This window comes from Melitaea cinxia, chromosome 18 (genome assembly GCF_905220565.1).
Source record: "Melitaea cinxia chromosome 18, ilMelCinx1.1, whole genome shotgun sequence".
NCBI classification, from domain to species: domain Eukaryota; kingdom Metazoa; phylum Arthropoda; class Insecta; order Lepidoptera; family Nymphalidae; genus Melitaea; species Melitaea cinxia.
Window position 1 is genome coordinate 9258388 of NC_059411.1, and position 17674 is coordinate 9276061.

Sequence of the window (17674 nt, forward strand, 5' to 3'; positions counted from 1 at the left end):
GTAACAGAAAACTACTGTTCCGATTTATAGACCAGATCAATAATTGTGTTTGCTCGCAAGCAAAAAAAACCGACTTCAATTACACCGGCAAGTAATACAACATAAGTAATGTATACGAAAAAAAATTACAGACGTACTAGTTCGTCACTACGATTTTCGAGGGTTTCCCTCGATTTCTCTGGGATTCCATCATCAGATCTCGGTTTCTTTATCATGGTTACTACACTTGGGATTTCTCCTTTCCAACAAAAAAGGATTATCAAAATCGGTTCATAAACGACAAAGTCGAACAGTCGAGACACAGTCGAATTGAGTAACCCCCTTTTTTTGAAATCGGTTAAAAAAAGGCAGATACTTTATTTTACGTTTAGGATTATAAAATAAAATACAATATAATTAGAATGTGATTATTTTATTTAGTAACTAAATATGTATTAATTTCATTGTAATGGTTTTTATTGTTTTTTGAATGGGTATTCTGGATGTTTTTCCACACCAGCGAAAAATAGGAAATCACAAATACGTCCCTCGTTACCACGGTCTAACGCATGCAGCTCTTCCATTTCTTTTTCACTTAGTTCAAAGTCCCAGACAGAAATATTCTGAAAACGGTAATTTTGTAACGTTAAAATTGAAAGCGATATTTCGATGAGATCGTAAGTCTTTGATAGAGTCGCTAATAGAGCCTTTAATATAAAAACTAAAGCATTTTATCATGGGATGTTTAGCGTTTTTAGCGTCAATTTCGTCTAATGTTCATCGTTATCAACTTTTTTTTTTTGAATAAGCGCTCTATGTTAAAAACAAGCCGGTAGCTCAAATTTAAAAGAATGAATTAAATAACTAGCAGTCGTGTAAAGAATAATGCACTGTGTGCATATTTGCAGTACCTGACCTGGTAGCCATGTTGTTTTTTCTAGGTACCAACACAAACAATACAAAACGTTTGTTATGCGTTATTTCTGTCTTATTACATTAATGCATATTTTTACAAATACTTTATTAATAAGTTCAATGTTAATTTTTCAAGCAAAACTTAATTAATTTTTTAGAACATATGTACCTGTTTAATTCTAGTTGGGTCTGTACTTTTGGGAATCGAAGCAACCCCATGTTGTAGTAAGAATCGAAGTAGTATTTGTGCCGGCGTACGTGAATGAGTGTTTGCAATTCTCATAACTTCGGGTATTTCAAGCAGATTTGGATAGGAACGTCTGAAATGATAGATAAATTAAAATATGAAATTTGAAGATGATAATATGTGTTATTTAATTTTATGTACATTATTATTAGAATGTATGTATGTAGTAGTATGGCAAAAGAAACATAAAAGCAGAATAAATGCAGTTGAGATGAGAGCGTTCATAAGTATGATAGAAGTTAAACTGAGAGATAGGATAAGAAATAGTGAGATAGGGAAACGTTGTGGTCTGAAAAAGATGTAGTGACAAAAATTGAGAAAGGTATGCTCAGATGGTTTGACCATGTCGATAGAATGTGTGAAGAACGATTGAAGAAAAAAGTTTATAAGGCGAGTGTGAATGGGAGGATGGGAAGGGGTAGACCTAGGCGGACGTTCCGAGACCAAATAAGAGACGTCTTGAAAAAAGGCCAGGTCAAGAGTACCCTAAACCGAAGAGCATGTATGAAGGGAATAATGAAAGTGGACGACGCGAAAGAAGTATGTAAGGATCGTAGAAAGTGGAAAAAAGTGGTCTCTGCCTATCCCTACGGGAAAGAGGCGTGATTATATTTATGTATGTATGTATTATTAGAAGACTATTTTCAAAGTAATTATTAATATTTATCGCGCGAAAGAATTTTTAAAATATAAAGCCGTACACACTGGCTAAGCGTGTTGAACAATATTACACTAGAATTATTTTAAAAAGGTATCTAAAATGACAAAAACATAATTCGTACGGGCAAACCAATTAATTTTTAAATTAATTTTATTTAGTAGATAAGTACTTTTCGCTATAGTATTCCAAGTAAAAACTAAAGTTACTGATTAAGGTTTCAAAGTTATAGACGAAAGAACGACAATAGAACAATAATAAAATCATTATAATATTATCTGGATAAAAACCAATAAAAATGTGTAAACTTTAGTGTAGAGGTGCGTTTTAATACCTAAATAACATTATTTGTTATTTTTATTGCACTTATTTTACCCAGTTTTTTCGGCCAAAGCATCCGCCAAAGCTTTTGATCCTAAAGGAGAATAAGCAACAACAGGTATTCCGAGTTGATTTGCAAAAGCAATGAGTGGCTTCTGTTGGTGTAAGACATGTACTTCAACTTGAAGGCAAGCCGGTTTTCCCACTGCATATAATCGTTTAATTTGTTCTTCATTCATATTTGATATGCCGACATTGCGCACTCGACCTGACTCTTTAAGTTTGAGGATGGCCTGAAAATTTTATTCAAATTTAATTAATGGTATAACTTTAACATATAATTAACTTGGTATATAGGTGCACCATTGGTATCTGTTTAGAACCAAGGTTATACTTAAAAATAATATAAATAAACATTAATCTTTTTTATGAAATTAATGAAATAATATAGCAAGAAAGTGATATCACAAGTTTACGCAGTAAAAATGTTTTCTGTAAAGATATACAAAATAATTAATATTTTGTTGTCCCTTGTATTTGAACCTGTGTTGTGTGTATTGTAGTTTTAAATTACTTAAGTTACTCAATTTATACTCGCAAAAAATATATTTCACCATTTCTGGTATGCGTGCGTAGCGAATAGCGATATTATTTGTACTATTATATTTCGAGGTCTTGATTTTAATTAGGAATATTAATTAAATAGGTACATTTAGTCAGAGCCGCGAATTTAATAACATTTATTCTATACTTCGTGCTTGTCATTGAATTGTCCTTGAGAAGTGAACTGATCTGGAACTATTATCCTATTTTTTTTTCTAATATTTCGTCCAGAAATGACTTTTAAGTTACTGCTATTTATAGACACTATTACTTTTTGTTTGATTTTAACTATTTTTATGAAACTTTTGTTGCAAAGTTATTTCAAACTACGTGTCTTATAGAGAAACACTTCTTAAAATTAAATACTGTAATCAAATTTTTTAAAGCATTTCGAACGATTGTTGTTAATATTTTAGAGAACATCATTGTATTTTTTGGCCGTTCCAACTGTCTCTGTAAGAACAAAATACTTGTACGTGACGTTGAAACATTAGTGTTAAGTTTAATGCCTTCAAAAGAACCAGCTGCTTGTTGGTAAATGTACGGTTCATCATAAGTTTGTATTTGATCATCACCACCACAGCAGCAAGGACATAAAAGTTTTGGCTTTATTTTGGAACTCAGACGATTATTTTCAATTGTACTCGATAAAATTGGTAATGTTTGCAACGATGTTTGTATCGTAACATCTAGTATACTAGGTTTATTGTCATCTATATTTTTTTCTGAATTAGGTGGTAAAATTGCAGTTGACGCAGTTCTATTTAACTCTTTTCTGCTATCATTGCATGGCGTTGGTATAGGCGATCTGTATATCTTTGTCCAAGAAAATTTGTCGTACGATTTGGTTGTCAAATTCCTATTTGTAACTTTTAATGTTTTACGTGGTGTTTTTGTACGACGTTTATTAGTATATTTAGGTAAGCTACACTCTTTGTACACAGCGTCGTTTTTGTTATCACAAATTCTTATTTCTGATAATTTTTCACTGTGATTGTCTTTAATAATTGACGAATCAATGTTTTGTAAAAAAGACACGCCCATAATACAGATAGATGTCTATTATTTCAGTATGTAATTTAATTTATATTGTTTAAGTTACAAAATAGGATGTGTCTATATATGGATATATGTAAACTACAATTTTGAATAAAGAGAATCAAATTAATTACAACACAATCACATTGACAATATTGATGACATTCTTGATTAGAAACACATGTGTCAGTAGGTAATAACAAATTTTTTAAATTAAAAGAAGTTAAAAATATATTTTAAGGAAAACATATGCTATACTTACAAAATGTTAATGTAAAAAATATTTCAATAGAACGTTAGACGATTATTATGTATAAATTTTTACTCTATTAAACTTACCTTCCAAATACCAACGAGGTCAGTGTTGTAGTCAAACTTCATGCTGCCATCTGGATTCTTTGGATGAAGATCTCCCGGTATATGTTCAAAACCAAACGGTACATGTAGGAGATACAGGTCAACATAGTCTAAGCCTAGGTCCCGCAACGAGGCACTAAAGTATTCTTCTACCAAATTAGGTCTATTACCTAGAACGAAATAAAAATTATATAATATGCATTTGCATATACGTATAATAGATTGTTACATCCCACTGTTGGACATAAGCCTCTTTATCTATATAGGAGAAGGATTGGAGCTTCCAAACATAATTATATACATATTAAAATACTTATTTTGCACCTTAAATTGTTTTGTTGGATTATAAAATACCGTAATATGGAAACTTCATATGAAATTAATTTAATGCAATAATAGCGTAATAAATGACCTCCAGGTGGCAGTTTCGTAACAACAAACAGTTCCTTTCTTCTAGCAGGGTCGCCTGCGATCCAGCGGTTGAGAGCTTGTCCCAAAGCAGCCTCGTTTTCATAGGCCCGCGCTGAATCGAAGTGGCGATAGCCTGCTTCTAAAGCAGCGTCTACAGCCTTCTCTAGAATATCCGGTGGAGCCTGTTATAGTTTAAACAAATAAATTTCTCTACTTCATTACTATTCTCCAACAGAAATAAATAGTAAGAACGCTATAAAACTAGAATATATATTTTTGTTAGCAAATATGTAAACCCACGATTTAAGTTGTAGCAACTATGTTTAACTCACCGTTAAGCTCTGCTATCTGTTCTGATAAAAGAGCATTATACAAAAAAAATCGTTGTTTCTTATGAAATCTTTTTAACGCTAGAAGTATTTGACATTTTGAATAACAAAACTTAATAACTTTGACAAGCTATGTAGCAAAAGTAAATAGGTAAACTTTATTTTTTAAAATGGGGAATATGGACCACTGTACGACACAGTCGCGGGGAAAGTATGTCAGCTACGAATATATATCGCGAAAACGTTCAGGATAAAAATAATAAATGGTTCGAGGGAAGTTCTTGTCCGGCGACTACATCTAGAGGTCTGTCACCATCAAGTGGTGATCACGATGACAGCGAGACTTATTCTTTTTGTAGCGAGAAATGCTCGTGCTGTTCCAACAGCCGTTATATATCTGAATTTTGTGAAAAACCAATTGTCATCGTTGACTCTACCACTAAATTACAAAAATCTAAATGGCTAACTTTAAAGAATTACTTGAAGCGACGCATCAAATTAAAGAGAAAAAAATCAAAAACAGGTTCAAATACAAGAGTGAGGATACAGTGTCTCAGTAAAAAACTGTTATAAAAAAATGTATAATATGTACACTGGCTTGCTTTAACAATGAGACCTAAATTTTTGGTTAGGTATTTTTTATACTCATTAATAACGTAAGACAATGAATGTAAATGATGTTGAATAAATTACCTTATTACCTACATTGTTGTTTTGATTTTTTCTTGCACCTATATAATTTTTCTCACGAGGGCATTAACGCTTGGTGCGTACCGTTATTCATTGTGTGGGTAAGTAGCATATTTAAGAATTAACTTGCATCCGTGACTTCGTTCACACGGAGTTTGGAATTAGATACATATTTTTTAATTTATTATGTTTTATATGACGTATGAACGTAAGGACAAACCGATAGACAGATATACAAATATTTCTTAAAATTCTTTTGGTCTGTATATAAATAGTAAATCGATGTAAAAAACGATGTATCTAAGAAAAAATCGGCCAAGTTCGAGTCGGACTCGCGCACGAAGGATTCTGTACCATTGACTAAACTAAATATAAATAAGTGTTCTGTGAAATATTTAATTGTTCATCATTCCAGCCTATTGCAGTCCACTGCTGGACATAGGCCTCCACAAGTTCGCGCCAAAATGCGCGAACTCGTGTGTGTTGCCCATAGTCACCACGCTGGACAGGCGGGTTGGTGACCGCAGGGCTGGCTTTTTCGCACCTAAGACACTGCTGCCCGTCTTCGGCCTGTGTGCTTCAAAGCCAGCGGTTAGATGGCTATTCCGCCATCGGTTGGCTTCTTAAGTTCCAAGGTGGTAGTGGAACCTTGTTATCCCTTAGTCGCCTCTTACGACACCCACGGGAAGTGAGGGGGTGGCTATGTTCTTTGGTGCCGTAGCCACACAGCACATTTTAATTTTTAAATAAAACTAAATATTTTGTAGCTAGTGCTGATTTTAATATCGGGCAAAACGCGGCAAAAAATAACTTTTGTTGTATGAGAGTCTCCCTAAATATTTTTTCATTATAATTTATTTATTTATTATTAAAGGAAATATACAACTAAGCATTTTGTGTGTAAGCTGTTGGTTAATACTAATTACTTAATATTAATACGGCTAATTTGGGCAGCAGCGTCCAACAAAGCCAGCCCTGCGGTCACCAACCCGTCTGCCTAGCGTGGTGACTATGGGCAAAATACATGAGAACTTGTGGAAGCCTATGTCCAGTAGTGGACTGCGAAAGGCTGATGTGAAGCATTTTGTGAATATTTGAAGTGGCTACCTGTGGTACCATTTATTGATATCGAACAAAAATAGGCAAAAAAATCACGTTGGTTGTAGAAGCCCCTCTTAATTTTTAATTTTATTTTGTTTTTAGTATTTGTTGTTATAGCGGCAACAGAAATACATAATTTGTGAAAATTTCAACTGTCTAGCTATCGCGGCTCTTGAGATACAGCCTGGTGACAAACAGACAGACGGATGGGCGGACGGACAGACAGCGAAGTCGTAGTAATAGGGTCTTATTTTACCCTTTGGTACGGAACCCTCAAAAATAACTTCGTTACCTACTATTTGAGCATTCATAGGCATATAAACAATTTGTTAAAGAGCAATTATAATAATTGTAACAAATAATTATAACAATTTATTATGGGTAACAATATTTTTTTTTAGATTACAACTACGAAAACCGCATTCAATATCGCATTGAAAATCTATTAGTACCAATAAAATAATAGGTCAAACTCACTTCAAATCAAGAAAAATGCAGACACCCATTTACATACTCATATGCACACACATACACACACGCAGGCTCCGACGCTCCACACATACACACAATCACAATTAAACACACACTAATAAAAACATTTTTTTCCATAGTTTTATAATTGTCAACCTTTATTTTTTCAAATTTGGTATTTATAATATTTGTTTTATTATTGTGTTGTTGTCATCTTTGTATACCAGACTAGTTGCATTTATGTTTTCGCTATCTGAATCGCTAGCAAAGTCTGATTATGTAACAATAAACTAATTTTTGGGGAAGACGCAAGGCTTCTAGATAATGTAAACTACATAATTTGAGCAAAAAAAAAAGTGTATATTAGTAGATTTTTCGCAATACCGCAAAAATATAGACAGATTAAATTCTATAAATAAAATATTTTGCCTTCTATTAATCACTGAAGACTATTACTGCATAAATTATGTATGACTCTCGTGTGTCCGGCCGGTTAAAATTATATTAGATGTACAGATAGATAATCTAATTTTATAATAAGTTTTTTTTATGTATCTTAATTTTTTTTAACTTAATTTTCAATAATCTAAATCAAATAGCATGTCAACATAAAGTATTTCTTAAAATTCATACCAGCTTTTGAGTAGAGTCGAATTGTCGTGAAAAATTATCTAAACATAATAAATTACTAGATTATTAAACTAAACGGTTTGTTTATTTTGTTTGAACGCATTGGACTAGACTTAAGATTCACTAATTCAATTTTAAAATAACTTCTTGGGATAGAGAACCAGCTTAGACAATGATCTTTATAGGTATCGGAACCACGCTCTATCGTATTGGTTGTGATGAGGGTAGTTCGGCCAGTCTATATAAATTTAAGTGCTTAATAGTTTTAAAGGAAGAGTTGGCCCAATCTTTACAATTAATTTTACATTAAAAGTCTTATTCTCAAGAAGGAAATTTCGCTGCCATTCATAGACAATCAAAACAGTAAAGAAACATAAATCTCAACGCCGGTAATAGGCGCGGATTGCTTGTTTACTTATTTAACTATGCAGATTTTTTTTAAACAAGGCCTGACTTATCTTATAAAAATAGCATTAAATTATTTTTTATATTACAAACGCAAAAGCTTATATTATATCGATGGATTTAAGTTACTGTTTCATGATAAAATTACAGAGTCATTGATGAAGAAATTTAGTATGGCATGTTTCAAAATTATTAAGGGATCGGGAGGCACGTAGTTTAAAAAGCGGGAAACAAATAGGTGGTAGCAGTAGTAGGTGCACAATATATCCACATACAAAAAAAAACAACCAACAATGTGTATCTACATAATATAATTTTAGGCATAAACAATGGCAGATTTTGAAGTTTTTTATTACAAAATAAATTCAATAGTTACCTGCCATGTACCAAATCCAATTCGTGGCATGCGATATCCGCCATCTACCTCGAAATACTTTGAAATAGACATTTTAATATACTTCAATTAAACTTAAAATTTATTGCATTTGATTATTAAATAACTGTAGACGTGCTGCGTTAGAGTTTATTTTAATATAACGAGAAAAAACTCAATAGAAACGAGAGAAATCGCGTAACTATAGTACGTCAAGGTTACAGCTTGATTGCACACTGAGGTTCTGACAGAGGCCAACAAGTTTTTGTACCGTTTGTTGCGGTGAGATAATATTATAATATTTACTTCACTGACCGTCAAAAATAGTAGGCTGTGATCATTGCATTTTATTTAACAGCATATATTGCAACGTTTATGGTACGTTAGTTATTTTTTTTAAATTTCCATTGAATTCAATTTAATGTAAAGTTCAAAAATTTTCTGTTTAAATTTTATTTTTATAGGTATTTTATTATTTATAGTAGTTCGCTACAGCGATTATCCGTGCTGCCGACGCCGACGCCGCAGCAACGTGTTTATAGTGACTTTGTGCATGTGCATGTTTATTTAGATGAACATTGTTTAGTACGATATATATATATATTTACAATTCACAAACTAAGAAATAAAAAATTTGACAGATAGTTATGGTACAAATCATGTCCGCGTGGAATGGTGCCGAAAATGCTGGCAGCATTTTCACGTTAAATCGCTATGACGATTCTCTGAGCAAAAATTTACCATCCCTCTTGTCACTAGTGGAGACAATAAGGCGAGGAATTATCTCATTAAAACATTTTTAGCACTGCTTCTCCAAGGTCCAAGTGTTTCGACTGCAAACGCACAAAGATGTAAATTACTGACGAATATTTGTGCCGTTTAGTCGTTTTAGCCTTTTCCGCAGCGGCTCCCACTTAGGCCTGTTTTCATGACATGAGACGGTGCAAGTGTGTCAACGCTGGTTGCATTCCACAAAAGCGCTCCTCCCCTATCCCAGTGAACCAACTTCAATCCATCAGGTCTCTTGCCATCATCGCGACTAATTCCAGTAGACTCGATAAGAGCAGAAACATCGATGATGAGCTCTTTTTTTGGTTTTATAACATATTATCAATTAGGGAACCGTGGCAGGAAAACGTTAACGAAAAAAAGTTAGTTTTTTTATTTATTTTTTAACTAGTGACCAGTGTCGTTGGCCTGTAGACTGTCAAGCGCGTGAAGTTCAAGTAATAGTAGCAATAAATTATTATGGTTTATTATAATTATAATGGTTCATATTACAGTTATAATAGTTTATTTTTATGGTTAAGAATAATAAATATATTCGCAGTTCAGTAAATAAACATAAATTCATTTTTGACATCAACAGGAACGTAGAGATAAAAATAATTTGGAAGGCGATTAATAATGCAAAAGTGTGGATTTGGCTGTCGATTTTAACTCACTTCAATAAGGAGGAGGTTATCATTTCGGTTGGTATTTTTTTTAATGTCACTATACTTTGTATATTTTTTTATTAATTTTCACGATACTTTGTATATTTGGTCACCGATTACTTAAAATTTCTAATCCGATTGGCGTGATTCTTTTTTGTTCGATGCGGAATAGTTGCCAGTTGGTATAAAAAATTGATTTAGTTTGACCTAGAGTAGTTTTCATTTTATGAGCAATTTTGTTCACTTTCATTTTTACGATGTCTTTTTTTAAGGGGAAAACAACGTAACCTTCTATAGTTGGTGCCAAGCCAAAAGTAACACTTGCCGCCACCTGGAGCAGGATGGTTTCGTCTTGAGGTGGCGTTTGGTGGTTTTTTAGTCAGTAGGAATCTGACATAATCCTCTGGCGGCCCCGCGCCGGTGGGTATCCATGATGGATTTTTCCCCCGTAAAAAGAAAAAAAATAAAGTATGGTTTCGTCTAGAACTAAACAACATAAACGTAGTAGGAATTTCATTACAGTAATTTACCAGTTATTAAATATTAAGTTAAGCTGTTTATAATATTAAGTTTTATTTTGTTAGTGACTTCAAACCTCGAAGTAGGTAGCGCATAAAAATAGTAGTATTTTATTTAAAGTGTTTGAAATAAAAGCTTTATTAAGCTTTTTTTTGCTTTTTATTTTTGAAGTCGTTTTTTTTAAATTATTTATTTTAAATAGTTATGGAATACACTATACAATAAATATTGTACATCGTTTTCAAATTCATTGCGGTGGTCCTTACTCGTACCTGCATCTCGTCTTCAATAAAGAGGTCGAGATTGTATCTTCTTTAGTATGACATTTATTATTTATTTATTTATTTATTTTTACTTTGGTGTACAACCAAACAAATAAAATAAACAAGCAACAATAGCAATAATTTGTAGAAAAAAAATGTGGTGTCATGGGACATCAGGTAGGAACGAAGTGACTTCGGATAGTATAGAAGCAACACAATTTGAAAAAAAAAATGTTGAATTTTATATATATTTTCTAGTTCTTGATTTTTTTAGTTTAAAAAGAAACATATCGCTTTATTTATTTTTGTCGACAGTATAAAATTACATAAATAATTTAAAAAAAGTTTACTAGTAATATTTTAGTTTTATAAACGTCATAATATTATACAGTCGTGTGACTGATATTACTTCAATTCCGTTATATATTTTTCTTACGGTTTTAGTATCATATTTTTTTCAGTTCGCTCACCCAGCCAAATGTCAAACCTGCTGTAAGAAACTTCGTTCCAAAAATGTACAAAAGGCGAATGACATTTAAGAGGCATTCTCACTACGAGATACGATTACGGGACTAAATGCCTCATTTTTCAAATATTTCGATTAGTATCTGTTTCTGCCACCTGGTGACGCTGGTAAGGCCACTAAGGCTAACGATACGAATTTCATTGCGTTAGCAAAAACGGTTGAGACACTAGACGAGTTATAGTTAACTGAATAAAGTTAAACTTTCAGTGAATTAGTATTTACAAATAATATAAGTTACCAAGAAAACGTAGATTTACTCAGGTAAATAAAATGAAATATTATTAGCATCGTAACACAATATAAAATTACTGAAAAAACTCTGAAGACTTCCGTTATCACCAAATTTTTAAATGAGGTGGGTCATAACAGGAAATATCTTGCTGAAAATTTGGTGCAGCCTGATTGAGAAAGTACCTCAACTATATTGAAGGTAGCACGGTAGCAAGAGCTTCTTGAGCAGGGCGGGTGTAGGGTCAGTAATGCGTTTGCAATGTTTCTCATGACGCAGGCATATGTGATACGATATCCGTTTACCTACCTACTAGGCTTACAGTAGGCTTGTTGCCAATAAAAAAAAATAGTATAAAAAAATTAAGCAATGCATTATTTTCCACAACTTGCATCTACATTATAATTTAGTTGTTAAAATGTTTTAAAAATAATTTATTTAATTAAAATTCTTCATCAGGTGATTCATTTTAACATGGTAACTAGCATTTAGCTTTTAATTGACTCGTAACATAAATACATACTAAAAAAAGAAATATTAGCATTTACATTGTCCGTTTGTGTTTAACAATAGTCAAATCTAACCAACCATTCCAACCGTGCTTGATGCAGTAATTGAAATAAAAAAAATCCAATGTCACTTATCCTGGTTTTTTCCATAATGTGGCGAATGTTCGGCTTGTGGCATTCAATCGTTCACCACACAAAAGTAATATTGATGCAATTATTTGTGAACTTTAAATTGCAACTATAAATTAAATAAAATTGGAATGTCTGTTTGTAAAATTAAATTAACCGTTTTTTTACTAAATACATATGGATGATGAATATAAATATAAATCATAATGATGACACGGTACATATACAAAAATAACATTGCTTACAAGTTTTGTCTGTATGTCTATCTGTTTGTTCCGGCTAATCTCTGATACGGCTGGACTGATTTTCAACTGTTGTAATAAGGAGTAGCTTAGGCTATTTATTTTATAACTCTGCGAACTGAACAATAACTTTTTTGTTAAATTCTGCGCGGACGAAGTCGCGGGCACAGCTAGTCAATTAATAAACAGGATACACAAAACATTGAAATATAATCCAACAGACAATGTAACATATTATATATAATAATATAAAATTAATTAAAAATAAAATAACAATAGACGGCAAATGGGTTTACTTCTATATTTTTAAAGTATAGGGAAATGTTTTATTTAATGTAAAGATAGCTAAAATATCGATAATCAGACTGTACAGCTAGCGTAAACAAATCTATCGCCCTGTAATATTACGATCTATAGTTATTTAGTTTATATTAATAAGTATATTATATATTTAATAGGGGCGTAACTGCTGTCGCAGCTGTATTCATTATACAGGATACCCATTGGGGCTTTAGGGATTCGCGACAGAGACCCCGCTTGTCTGTGCAAACATGAATTCTTGTGTAATGCTTTTCAAAATCCAGATATACTAAATTACTTATATTTGGTTCACAATGGGCTTTCGTTAATTAATAAAATATTTAGCCCAATTTATTGGGTTTTACTGCAGTTTATTTTGCCAAGGACAATTATAGACTAGCTTTACTATTTGAAGTTAATTCACGTTAAATGTGTGATGATTATAAAAAAAAATCACCCAACAGCCACACGAAGTACTAAACAAATAAACGAGTTTCGGCAAATACCGAAATTATTGTTGAATCTTTGGAAAATACTTGTCGAAATCTAACTTCTGTCAGTGCAATTTTTCAATAATAAAAAACAATGTCCTGGATGTATACTTTGCTTAGGCTATACGCAAAATAAAATTATACAGATAAAAAAATTAGGTCATCGTAATAGGAAAATACCTAGCGACGGACCACGTTTTCGTCGCTTTACTACCGTCATTTAGGCAATCAGACTATAGGGCTCTCGATCTGTAGTCGTAATAAAACGCCTACAGGTTTAGCGTGATGCAAAAGACATGGCAACTTAGAGCCTGTGGGTGTTCATTTTAAATAAATAATAAAAAAAAACTTGTCTGTAATTCTGTATAAACTGTCAATAATTTTAAATTATATAGAGTTCTTCTGAAATATTTTTATGGCGTTTTTTTATATTTAATTTCATGTCAGAAATGTCATTTAGAAAATCACCAACGGCTACATATTCCTATCTCACCATTAATCGTTATTTAAACAAATTATTGCGGTCCACATGAAGTTGAAGACCCTTTCAAAATTTACCCGCAACGATTATACAGATAACATCTTGTTTATAGCTTTGTCGTGTAGCGGTTTAAAAATTAAATAATGTGCCACTTGAGGACACGCCAGCATTCTGTTTAAAGTTTCCACATGAAGTCGCAATCGCATCATGAAATCTATGGTTTTATTATTTAGCTCTAAAATGACTATTTTATTACTACTTTTTATATTATTAGCAACAAAAGTTATTGTTAAAATTAATAATAATTTGACATAACGTAATTAGTATATTACTCGTATTATTTTAATTTTTAGAGATTTGTTAATTAGACTCCGGCAACTGTTTACTCCTACAAATATTTACTACAAAATTTTGACTGCAAACACAAATCAAAATCTAACCTAATCCCCGCGAGGGCCAGACTTTCGTCATTTTATAAAAGCCTAAAAGTTTCTCAGCGCACGTTCTCAACACCGATATAAGCAATGACCAAATATGAAATTTGACTCATAGTGATATGATGCCTTGATACATGGTATCTGCCAAAGTCACTATGAGTTATACTTCATATTTGGCCAGTTCTTCTAATGCGATCAAAAATTTTTTGGCCCTACCGGGCTCTTGATCAATACCTATAGGTATTCGTACATTATATCTGGAAAGTTCTATTGTACTGCATAATCATATTTAGTTAACATTGGTATGATTTTTATTACGAAACACAAAAGTTAAGACAAATTTAATTAAGCTTTACGTATTAATAGGAACATAATAGATAAACAATTATTATAAACTGATAGGATCTGCATCTGTGCGAAACATTAATACGATTTTAATTAACAACCACAAAACGATATTATGTTACAAATCCCGACAACTTGGGAACAATGGTAATATAATATAAGTTACAAATTATTTTTCCCACATACCCTTAAAGTAATATTCTTTTGTGCACTGTATCCATTTCTAATTCAATACGCTTCGTATGAATGAACCGACGTCACAACACTCGTGTGCTCATTGGTGCGTGTTCCCCATTGATAGAGCTTGGTGATAAACATCTTCACGTTTAAGGGGAGCAAGCCATGTTTGTAAAAAGGCGTGGCCTATTATAAACCACCCCATATTGTGCAAAGTTATAAATGTAACAAATAGAATGCTTTAGCTCAGTTTGAAATGTTAAACAGTGGCAAACATGAATTTATCGTCTGTACCATCTAGTGCGAAGTGCAGTTCGGATTTCAGTATTGAAAGAATTTTAAGTGAGGATAGTAAAAGTCGGGATGAGAGCAGTTCAGCTCCAAGTTGGTTGTGTTGTACACGATACCAGCCGCCACGACTTTCACGTTAGAACTTTTTTTTTTAAATACGCTTCAGCCTGTAGTATCCCAGTACTGGGCATAGGCCTCTTTCCCCATGTAGGAGAAGGATCAGAGTTTAATCCACAACGCTGCTCTAATGCGGGTTGGCGGATATATTCCCTACTATGAGTAACGATCGCTATCAGGTGTACATGATAACAACCGGAACCGACGGCTTAACGTGCTCTCCGAGGCACGGTGGGGAGACCCAGAAGGACTGCACAAACACCCAGACCACGGCAAACACCTGTATGGCCAATACAAATGTTTGTCATGTGCAGGGATCGAACCCACAACCGCCAGTGTAACAGGTACAATCCATGGCTGTGGCCGTTGCGCCAAAGCGGCGTCTTTCTTAAATATATTGCTATTAATATTTCGTTACTGTGTTACGTTACATCATTTCATTTATTGTACTTAATTAGTGTAAGAAGTGTAAAATATATGCGAAAACATTGTGAACGAAATTATAAAAGTAAACAAAAATAACATTTACAAAATTATCTTTATATAATTGTTTTTAAAATGTAACAAAGTTATTTACTTAATATTTATTATATTTTAATAAAGTCTGTATGCTCAGAAGAGTACTCAACGCACACCATTAAAGTTGTATAGTAATTTATTATTATTTGAACACATAACTACCTAATTAGGATATTAAAAATATTGACTTAAAAGCACTACCTTTAAAATGTGCTTTCCAATAATGTATTTTAATCAAAAGCCATTGGCAGCTTGGGGCACTCACAACCAAAACAAACAAATTTTTCAGGTACGCCTAACGCCTGCCGAACTCGTCGCTCCGGCCGCCATGCGCGAGTGCCTTTCACCAGTACGCAGGCGGCTGCGTTGGAGGCTGCGTATGCGCGAGCACCTTACCTGGCACCCCCAGCTCTGCGCGCTCTAGCTGCGGCACTACAGCTGCGAGACGACAGAGTTAGTTGGCTTTATTAACTAAATTATAAATTCAAAAATGAATTCCATCAATCCTTGTTATATTGTTAACACAAATTTACTTATATTTTAGATAAAAATATGGTTCCAAAACAGAAGAGCAAGAGAGAGAAGAGAAAAGAGTGGAACTATTACACCCCCTCATGCTGTTGCGTTACCCTCGACAGCACCTCAGAGCAACGTTTTCAATGATACGTGGAACAGCCAAGCTAATTACTCATTAGACGTTTCACAAAGTCAGCCTTCGGGAGTACGTGAACATATAAGTACGCCTTTGTCACATAAAACACACTTTATTACGTATCTGAGCGCTTCAGAAGAAGATTCCAATGAAAGTCGTTGTGATTCTCCTATTGATGTGGAAAATGTTATTGAATGACCGTAAAAATATTTTAAATACCTATATGACATAAAGACTGTGATAATAAGTTTTACTTATCTGTGTGTATTATTTCAAATTTATATTTGATTTTTTTCTTAAAATTGAGGAGATATAAATACTCAAATTTAATAAAATATTTAAAAGAAGTGATGTTGTTTACTTGGAGTAAATAGAGTAGAATACATAAATAGTATCTAAATAACACTGCTTTCAAGCAGTATTGTGTTCCCATGGTGAGTGAGATGGCCAGAGCGAACAGAGGTCCTGGAGAGAGGGTCAGAGGTAGAGACGGGATCGCGCTTGCAATGCTTCTAGTGCTTGAGGCGTCGATAAGCTACGATAACTGCTAACCATCAGGAAGGCCATACGCTTGTTTGTAGAGCTAGTCATTTAAAAAAGAGTTTACCTAACGAGAGAATATCATCTACTTATTGTTAATATAATATTATATTATCTTATGTTTTCCTGTTTTCATTACATAGTCATAATAGTATCTAATGAGATCGGTAATTACAATTTGACATTAAGACCTAGCTTCTACTGAGAATATTGCGCAAATGATATAACATTATTATAGTCATAAAATTTAGTATAGGTATTTAATTGACATTTCTTTTGTGTAGGGTGAATTAGTGAATGTCTTGTCTGAAGGGTGAATTAGTGAATTATTATTATAAGGTTCACAAATATATCTTGTGTATGTGTTGCGTGTATTTTAGTTAATTATACTACCAGTAAATTTTATATAATTACTGGTAGTATGTGCTTTACATTCATTAAGTTTTTTTTTTACGATTTGCTATGTATAAAATTACCTACGTATATATATTGTACACTACCATAGCTACTACATATCTATATCTATTAAAATTTAAATCACATCTATTGAAAATAGCAGCACATCTATGTTCTTTGTCTTTTGTTGATAAATACTTTTGTCTTCTAGGTTTTCTTATCTCATTCACCTTTGGACAGCTAACGTACTAGAGCACGATGCATCGCCTAACGCTAAATAGTAATTGTATAACTATAGGTACTATACATGCAAACTATAGTGATGTGTGTATATTGGCTTTATTTTACTTTCAAAATTATCAATATAATAAAATATTTGTGATTTTTTTTTCTCGTTAATTTCAGATATTTATTCATAAGGAAACCGCAATGGAAATAATTATCTGCATTTTTATTTTCAATGGCGAAGTTGAAACAATAGAATCCTTCGCATTTGCCTAATTAGTATCAACATCTTATGACATCAGTTATGACATAACTGGTCACT

The 17674-nt window shown here is 32.8% G+C and overlaps 2 protein-coding genes and 1 long non-coding RNA gene across 3 annotated transcripts; 2 read left to right on the plus strand and 1 right to left on the minus strand.

Annotated features, from left to right (window-relative positions):
- Positions 1-396: 396 nt before the first annotated feature.
- Positions 397-8763, minus strand: LOC123662538 (aldo-keto reductase family 1 member A1-like). Its single transcript, XM_045597382.1, has 6 exons — positions 8532-8763; positions 4531-4711; positions 4101-4288; positions 2175-2413; positions 1064-1214; positions 397-602 (listed from the first exon to the last, which is right to left on the minus strand). Exons 1-6 carry the CDS (start codon positions 8601-8603, stop codon positions 456-458), a joined length of 978 nt encoding a protein of 325 aa, XP_045453338.1. The 5' UTR covers positions 8604-8763; the 3' UTR covers positions 397-455.
- A 38-nt stretch (positions 8764-8801) lies between these two features.
- On the plus strand, positions 8802-10630 carry LOC123662542. The gene is made up of 3 exons (XR_006744498.1): positions 8802-8906; positions 9898-10000; positions 10237-10630. It is a non-coding gene; the product is annotated as an uncharacterized LOC123662542 (long non-coding RNA).
- A 4257-nt stretch (positions 10631-14887) lies between these two features.
- Positions 14888-16448, plus strand: LOC123662541 (homeobox protein MSX-1-like). The gene is made up of 3 exons (XM_045597384.1): positions 14888-15038; positions 15829-15992; positions 16084-16448. Exons 1-3 carry the CDS (start codon positions 14888-14890, stop codon positions 16387-16389), a joined length of 621 nt encoding a protein of 206 aa, XP_045453340.1. The 3' UTR covers positions 16390-16448.
- The last annotated feature ends 1226 nt before the right edge of the window (positions 16449-17674 follow it).